The 9,240-nt window shown below is 39.1% G+C and overlaps 1 protein-coding gene across 2 annotated transcripts; it reads left to right on the top strand.

Moving 5' to 3' along the window:
* The first annotated feature begins 1,580 nt into the window (after window positions 1-1,580).
* Window positions 1,581-9,132, top strand: LOC148893242 (SH2 domain-containing adapter protein F-like). Of its 2 annotated transcripts, XM_089005131.1 has the most exons (8): window positions 1,585-1,766; window positions 2,550-2,793; window positions 3,516-3,617; window positions 3,709-3,871; window positions 4,681-4,947; window positions 5,754-5,925; window positions 7,070-7,189; window positions 7,295-9,132. In XM_089005131.1, exons 2-8 carry the CDS (start codon window positions 2,554-2,556, stop codon window positions 7,479-7,481), a joined length of 1,251 nt encoding a protein of 416 aa, XP_088861257.1. In that variant the 5' UTR covers window positions 1,585-1,766; window positions 2,550-2,553; the 3' UTR covers window positions 7,482-9,132. The 2 variants fall into 2 exon arrangements, with proteins under 2 accessions (XP_088861256.1, XP_088861257.1); XM_089005130.1 differs by having other exon boundaries at window positions 1,581-1,766; window positions 7,070-9,132.
* The last annotated feature ends 108 nt before the right edge of the window (window positions 9,133-9,240 follow it).

Raw genomic sequence — 9,240 nt, forward strand, 5'->3', positions numbered from 1 at the left:
AAAGTGTCCAAAATCTGCAAAAAAATTGAGCTGCGAATTGGGCATTTTCAGAAAGTCCCGCCCCCAGTTCGTGACGTCACGCCAAGACGTCTTGCATTGGTGGAGAATCAAAACAATGGCTTCAGATTCAGAGAATATGCTTTCTTGTTACGCATCCAGTTATGAATATGATTCAAATAGTTCTGAAGAGGAAAGCATACATGTTTGCAATCGATTAAAGAATTTATTCCATGGCAACATTGGGGGGGAAATCGATCGCCAGAAAAGAGGCACAAAATGGCGACCTCCTGTGGCCACCTCCATTTCCACAGGCTGATAAATTCCTTATATGGAGCTTGGACGCCCTCTTCTGGCGGCTTTTGGGTGCAACATGGTTTTCAGACCAAACATACAGAAAAATACATTGACGTGAAGGAAGGACTGCTACAATGTGTCTTTTTTTTTCGGTTAGGGGCGTTCCTTTAGTGACGTCACGTACGGGCTCGTCACCAACTCAAAAACAAGACTTCCGGAATATTCAGAGCCAGTCTTAAAAGGTAAAATAGAGCTATATGCGGTGGAATCTTATTAAAATATGCTCAGTGGAAGTCATTTGAAGCCATTTTACAAATTATGGACACAACTTGTCTGGAGACGTCGGTTCTCCTTTAAGTGAAAGTCAATTTTAGGTTTCAAATTAGGACACGTAAAACTTGAAAAAGAAACATTATGGATTTCAAACATATCTGTGACATGCTTTTGTCAAAATACTATAAAGGGTCAAGATTTATTTTAAAACATTGACATAATATTTCTTGTCATGATATCTTTATTTTAAAGGTGTACCTTCAACAAGCTCTCATCAAACATGGAGCTTTTGGGAAATACAGTAAAGTCTCGTTATATCGATATCGGATATATCGATAGTCCCGGTTATATCGATACTATTTCTATGCACGCACGGAGAAAATTACATGCAAACAGGGTCGGATATATCGATAGTCCCGGTTATATCGATATTTTTTCGGACTCCCTTGAATATCGATATAACGAGACTTTACTGTATGTGTGAATTTCACTTTATGTTGCGCACTTTATGTTATTCACATTATGTGAAATTCACACCTACAGTAAAGTCTCGTTATATCGATATTCAAGGGAGTCCGAAAAAATATCGATATAACCGGGACTATCGATATATCCGACCCTGTTTGCATGTAATTTTCTCCGTGCGTGCAAAGATAGACTATCGATATATCCGATATCGATATAACGAGACTTTACTGTATTTCCAAAAAGCTCACACTCTGAATTGACTATCAAATCTGATCACGTTTATTTAAATGTTGAGGCACAGCGATGGAGGAAAACGTTTATAAACCCAACATCGTTTTCTGTCATTACAGTACAATACAATACATATTGATTCGTATAGCGTTTTAATTCCCGTGGAACATGTTTTAATGAAGCGCAACCTCTTGATACACATTAACACGTGTTACTAATTTTTGATCCACAATCTTTACGAAAAAAAAATAAAGTTGAACTACACCATATGTGACGTCACGCCGGCGGCCATGAGGCTGTTTTGTCGGTCTCCACAAGGGAGCGCTGTGGCTAGGCTAACGTTAGCTTACTGGCTAACCGCAACCCCGTCATCGGCAAGTGACCGTACGAATATTGCCGTTTCTGACTTTAAAGCATCCACAAAGAAACGGCGGATGGAAGAGGGGGTCGTGGCTGTTAATTAAACGGACAGCAGCCGTCAACGTGAAGAAGGAGGAAGGGTGAGCTTTTTTCAAACAAGTCAACTGCTAGCTTAGCTGGAGCGGAGCTAACTTGTTCGATACTTCACTTTCAGGTTCCGTGTTTATACGTCACCGCTTTTTAACTATACTTTGAGTCTATATTTTCGGGTCGTCTTTTATTATCTTAATCGACACCGAATAAGTGCGGCGATATATTTAAACAGAATGCTTCTTACAGTAAGTTAGCGAGCTAACTCATTTTAGGATTCTCTCCCATATTGTAAAATGTATCAGTAAAAGCATTTAGGGGTGTTTTTTTTCGCCCAAACAATACAACAACGAAACATCAGTGGAGTGATGTTTAGGACGCGGATAGACTTAAATACTACATGAAAAGATATAAAAATATGCGCTGAAGAAGTCAAACTTACAACCCGTGGGCCAGTCGCGGTCCTTCACGCCATTTTATAGGTCCCTCCAAAACAAATCATGTTAATTTATTTTATTTGATTATTGCGAAGATACCCTATACATGTAAATTATCTTACATGTAAATAAAAAAACAAATTTTGAGCGCAATTAAATGTGTTAACATTTGCACAAACAGTTTTTACTTGCTTCATGATTAATCCATTTATTGTAATTATGTAAAATGAGGCACTCATACTTTAAACTAGATTCACAGCCAAAACAATCCGCTCAAGGAACCCATTAACAACAACATGTACACTTTGATTGATCAAAGTAAACCAATAAAAAAAAACATTTCCCACAATCAGAAATTAAAATGCATACAAAAACACAGTACATTCTTCTTCCCAGATCCATGGCAAAGTGGCTGAAGGACTACCTCAATTTTGGTACTCGCCGTGACCCCCCTCAGCCGCCGAGACCAGACTACAGCGAGAGTGAGATCCTGCGGGCTTACCGAGCCCAGAAGGATCTGGACTTTGAGGATCCGTACCAGTGTTTGGATAAAGAGTGCCAAAATGGCGGCTACGGAAACGTGGATGTAAACCTGCCTCCATTTCCTGCCTTTTGCCCCAGCCTGTCACCCGGAGCAGAGGTACGGCATATAGTTTTCTCTTTTTTTTCATCCAGTGATTCAAGGAAATCTGAATTATGGTCATCCATCCATATATTTTGTCAAATCAAATGTATGGATTTTTTTTCCTCCCTCATAATTCAGCGACTTAAAAATATACAGGGTGACCCAAAAAGATGCGTCCCCATGAAAATTTCAATTGTGGCTCTGATAAAGAATCTATTTATTTCCAATTACAACCACACATTATTCATTGTATGGAAGACCATTCACCGGAGTTTCAGCTATTTCTGTCCATTTTTAGTCAATTTATGGCTTTCCCAAGATGCGTTCCGAATGTCCACCATTTCGTTGCAAGCAAACCTGTACTCATCTGACAAAGTTGTCAATCACTTTGACGCACTCCTCTTTCGGGAGAAAACATTGCTGCAGTGAGGTACTCAGTAAGACAAATCTTTTTGGGTCACCCTCCCGAAAGAAGACTTTGTAAAAGTGATTGACAACTTTGCCAGACGAGTACATGTTTGCTTGCAACAAAATGGTGGACATTTTAAACGCACCTTGGGAAAGCCATAAATTGCCTAAAAATTGACAGAAATAGCTGAAACTCTGGTGAATGGTCTTCCATAAACGGTATAATGTGTGGTTGTAATTTGAAATAAATAGCTTTTTAATCAAAGGCACAATTGAAAATTGGGTACGCATCTTTTTAGGTGATTGATTAATAAGTGTGTTGTTTTCAGGTGAAAGTGTTGTCTCCCAAACACCGACTAATTAAAGTGGACTCTCAGGAGTTTGGCCGTTGTCAGATTCCTCTCAGTCCCGTCACTGTTCAAGAAGATCCCGTAAGACACCCCCCCTTACATGTCGTACCCACACTCAAATCCATTTTAATTTGGCTGTTGGCCTTTGATTTTTATCCCAAACAAAACCCAGGTGCTGCCCTCCGCCCCGGTAGCCCCGGACTCCGAAACGGACTACTCGGACCCCTTCGACGCCCGCCCAGAACCAAAAACGCAGAGCGTCCGAGTCGACGAATCGACGCCAGCGGACTGCTGTCGCTACGTGGAGCCTTTTGAAGCTCAGCAGATGATTTCAGGTTAATTTATCACCTTGATCATTCTTATGTTTACACACGTACATTGAAGCAGCCATTAATAATCATAATGATAATAATAATACAGTAAAGTATCCAATCCAATCACGCATGATCATTCGTATGTTTACACACATACATTGAAGCAGCCATTAATAATCATAATAATAATAATAATAATCATGATCATGCTAATGATAAATTTCATTTATAAGCGCCTTTAAAAACTCTCAAGGTCACTTTATAGTCACAGGATAATTTTATCTGCTGGTGAGTAGTGGCAGCCACACGCACCAGCGTTCACTCAACCTGGAAGTAACTCAAATAGATAGAAAGCTAGCTATACATTATATGTATATGATATAATAGATAGAAAGCTCGCAAGCTAGCTAGCTAGTATCTGGTTGGCTGGCTAGCTAGTAGCTAGCTAGCCAGCCAACCAGATACCTATTGTATGGGATTACAGAAAAGACATAGAAAAGCACAATATTTCTTACTAATGTCTACATAAACAAAAGTCAAAAGAACAAAAAAAAAACGACATAACAAAAATATGACAACACAAAGACACAGTGTCAATCATTCTACAGCACTTGCGGTACCCTATTTGTGACATGAAGCAGTTCTAGATGAAAGAGGGGAGGATCAAAGCATCATTTTCAGCAGTGGATCAGGGACGTCATGGTGGAATGTGCACGTCTACTACAAACTAAATGTTGAAAGCAAACACGCAGCTGTCGCATCCATTGACGAAAAGACATTGTCTCACATCTCCTGTCCCACATTAAAAAAAAGTGTCTTTGTCTCTTCAGAAATGCAGCGCAACAAGTTGACGGACGCCATCGACAGCCAACTCTACGACAGCCCGTACGAGGAAAGGACGCGACAGCAGGGCCGCGTGGCTCCGACGGCACCGATGCAGCAGGAACAGCATGAACGCCACCGGCGCAGGTTCGACGCCACGCTTTCACCCGCGGACGACCGGGAGAGCCGGCTGCCCCAGAACGACGAAAGGCCAGCCGATGAGTACGACCAGCCGTGGGAGTGGAAGAAGGACGATATCTCCAAAGCTCTCGCTGGTGCGTCTTAATGGACAACCGATGTCTCCGGACAAGTAGTGTCCATAATTTGTAAAATGGCTTCAAATGACTTCGACTGGGCGTATTTTACAAAGATTCCACCGCATATAGCTATATTTTACGTTTTAAGAATTGCGCTGAATATTCCGGAAGTCTTGTTTTTGAGTTGGTGACGTCACTAAAGGAACGCCCCTAACCGAAAAAAAGACACATTGTAGCAGTCCTTCCATCACGTCAATGCATTTTGCTGTGCTTGTTTGGACTTTTGTTGCACCAAAAAGAGCCAGAAGAGGGGGACCAAGCTCCATATAAGGAATTTATCAGCCTGTGGAAACGGAGGTCGCCATTTTGTGCCTCTTTTTTTGGGTGAGAGATTTCCCCCCAATGTTGCTTCAAAATGGCACAAATCAATTATTTAATCTATTGCAAACATGTATGCTTTCCTCTTCAGAACTATTTGAATCATATTCATAACTGGATGTGGAAAAAGAAAGCATATTCTCAGAATCTGAAGCCATTGTTTTGATTCTCAAGCAACGCAAGACGTCTTGGCGTGACGTCACGAACAAGAGGGCGGGACCTTCTGAAACTGGACACTTCCAGGTTCAATTTGAAGTAGTTTTTGGACACTTTCAGTCATTTTTATTGGTGTTTTGCATTTGAATAAAAATATCATATTGCGTGTTTTGGGTATTTTAGATGCTATAAAATGTTTTTCTGATGTCAGTTAAAAAACAAAAAAAGTGACGTCGGTTGTCCTTTAAGGGCCTTGGTTTCAGCTGCCATTTCTTTCTTGTTGGCCACAGTTCAGTTCGAGGGCGCCGAGAGGGAGCGTTCGCGGGTCCAAACGGAGCACAGCAGGCCCGATAAAGCCGCTAACGCATCGGTCGCGGATCCCAACATCCTGCGTCTGGTTTGTGACGCGCTCCCCCTTTTCGGAGAGCGGGTGGACCCCTTCCTGCCGCTGGAAAGACAAGTGTGAGTCATCACGTTGAAAACCTTTACAATCGCAAATGACTGTCACATAAATTGACACATAGATTTTTTTTTAGCTTGGAATTTTTTTAGGAGGGCTAGGGAGCACATTTTATTTGGCCTGAAATTATTATTATTATTTATTATTATTGTTATGATTATTATTATTATAACTATTATTATTACGAACTTGATTCCTACTATTATTGTTATTGTTCTTCTTATTGGTATTATTATTTGTATTATTTTTTGTATTATGATTTATATTATTGTTATTATTATTATTATTATTATTATTATAACTATTATTATTACGAACTTTATTCCTCCTATTATTCTTATTCTTCTTATTATTATTATTGTTGTTATTATTGTTATTATTATTTGTATTATTGTTATGATTATTATTGTTATTTGTATTATTGTTATTATTATTTTAATATGCATCATTTGTCGTGACTAACCCTGGTGTTATATTGTGGGTTAAATTGACCTGAAAAATATGTTTAAAAGTTATCGTAATTATTCTATTGGCAGTAGCTTTTTTTTTTCGTGGGGGCGGGGGTTAATTCTTTAAATGAATGTATTTTTATTTTTGTAGAATATATTTTTATAATTTTTGTCAAATGTTTTTTTCATTGAGCAGTTTTTCTATTTGTTTTAATTACTAACTTGTGCATTTTTAAACAAATTAACTTCTTTAAATCACTGTCCAGTTATTTTTGTTAAATATATTTTTGTTACATTTAAAAAAATGTTTTTGGTTGAGTGTTTCTTTTTTTATTGGTAGCTATTGAATTATTAAATTACTAATTATTGAATGAAATAAGTATTTATTATTATTTATTTTTTAACAATAAATGTAATGTTTATTTTTCTTTTACTTTATTTTTTTTAAGGGGGGGTTCTATTTTTTTAATTACTAACTTTTGAATAAAACAAGTGCATTTTTTTCACCTATAATTTTACTGCTGGGTTTATTTTTATTTTCACTTGATTTTTTTTTTGTAATTTGGGATTGTGATCTGCTGTGCATCAAAAAATATTTACCAACACAATGCATGTTGAAAATAAATAAAAAAAATACAATAATAATAATATTGATATAATAAATTAATAATAATAATAATAATAATTTCTTGCGCAGGTGGTACCATGGAGCCCTAAGCCGCTCGGAGGCAGAGACTTTGCTGACCCTGTGCAAAGAGAGCTCCTACCTCGTGAGGAATAGCCAGACCTGCTGCAACGACTTTTCTCTCTCGCTCAGGTATGTCCTCCTCACGGATGCAAGAGCCTCTTTAGCAAAAAAAAAAAAAAAAGAGGTTCTACTCATCACTGGATCCGGTTTGACTCTTGTGCTTACGTCTTCCAGGAGTTGCAAAGGCTTCATGCACATGAAGTTCACGCGCTCCGCCAACGGTTTCTTTGTGCTGGGTGAGAACAGCCCGCCCTTTGCCACCATCCCGGAGGTTATCCACTACTACAGCACGCACAAACTGCCAATCCGAGGGGCCGAGCACATGTCCCTTCTGTATCCCGTCATTGTGCAGACGCTTTGACAGGACGTCGCCCAAAACACGACGTGCGTCGTATTTCATGGCAGCTTCAAATTTCCCCTCACGAACAATGGACTCCAAGGCCATCGGATAAGTGGTGAATTTTAAGGATATTCCTGAAATATGAGGATTGTAGCGTTACGACGATTCCGCCCCGATGTCAGCGTCAAATCAGTTCAAGGACAATCGACACCTCCCGACAAGTAGTGTCCATAATTTGTAAAATCGCTTCAAATGACTTGTACTGAGCGCATTTGTACAAAGATTCCACCGCATATAGCTATATTTTACCCTTTAAGACTTGCGCTGAATATTCAGGAAGTCTTGTTTTCCAGTAGATGACGATCCCCTAAGTCACAGGTGTCAAATTCAAGGCCCACGGGCCAAATCCGGCCCGCCACATCATTATTTTCGGCCCGCGAAAGAAAATCAAACTTGTTAAATTCCATGATGATTGCTAAAATCTGAGCTAAAATTTCATATTTTTGGATGTCAACCACAATAAAAGTCATTATTCTTGACTTCAGATTTGAAAACGAGTTATTCATTAATTTGCTGTGTGCTCTACATGTAATATTTGAAGGGATTTAAACATTCTAATGGGTTCCCCAAATTCATAACGGCCCTCGAGAGGAAACCATAACGACAATGTGGCCCGCGGCAAAAAATGACTTTGACACCCCTGCCCTAAGTGACGTCACGGAGGGAACGCCCCTGACCGAGAAAGCGACACATAATGCATTTTGGGTACTTTTTTTCATCTGAAAACACAGTGTTGATGGCGAAATTAGAAGGAAAACTACATCAATAACGCAATGGTGAATCGTTGTGTGTCGCAGCCAATCGCGGTAACACGCATAAAGAAGGCGTACGTTGACACAAATTTCCAGCGCATAAATCGGCCCATTTCCAATGGAGCTTGTGCGCCATCTTGTGCATTTTCTGGGCGCTACATTGGAGTCCAGATGGCTGGAATTGATACGGAAGGACTTCTTTAACCGATTGCAAACATTTATGCTTTCCTCTTCACAACTATTTGAATCATATTCATAACTGGATGAGTAACAAGAAAGCATCTTCTCCGAATCTGAACTCTCTGAAGCCATTATTTTGATTCTGGAGCAAGGCAGTTTGTGTGACCAATAGTGACGTCACAGACAAGGGGGCGGTACTTTCTGAATCTGCCCAGATCTGATCTCATTTTGTGGCAGTTTTGGGACACTAAGTCATTTTTATTGGTGTTTTACATTTGACTAAAAATATCAGCCTGCGTGTTTTGGGTATTTTAGATGCTATAAAATGTTTTTCTGATGTCGGTTAGGAAACAAACAAAATGGTGTCGGTTGTCCTTTAATTGTATTTTGAAGTTTCCTGTCGCCTGTAATTTTAGGACACATATAGTGGATGACTCAATTAGGTTGAAAATCTCTCCTCCGATCCAGAACAGCTTTTGAGGTACTCGAGGCACATTAAAAGTGTCGTCCAAATGTAAATTTGATCCCTTTACGGAGATTTGAAAATGAAGTTCTGTTATTAACTTGTTTTTTTTGGGGTACATCATAAATATTCTTGGTTCGATGAAATCATTTTAGATTTTTTTTTATATATATGTGTGTGTGTGTAGCACATTAATATTAAATGACGATGAACTGTTGCTGTGCACTTTCGATTTTATAATACATTACATTTTAAGCACCTTTCAAAGCTCTCAAGGACACTTTACAGTCACAGACAAGCATAGGTACTATAATAAATAAAATAC

Source organism: Hippocampus bargibanti, linkage group LG09, assembly GCF_051943395.1.
Source record: "Hippocampus bargibanti isolate YZ-2025 linkage group LG09, ASM5194339v1, whole genome shotgun sequence".
In the NCBI taxonomy this organism is placed as follows: Eukaryota; Metazoa; Chordata; class Actinopteri; order Syngnathiformes; family Syngnathidae; genus Hippocampus; species Hippocampus bargibanti.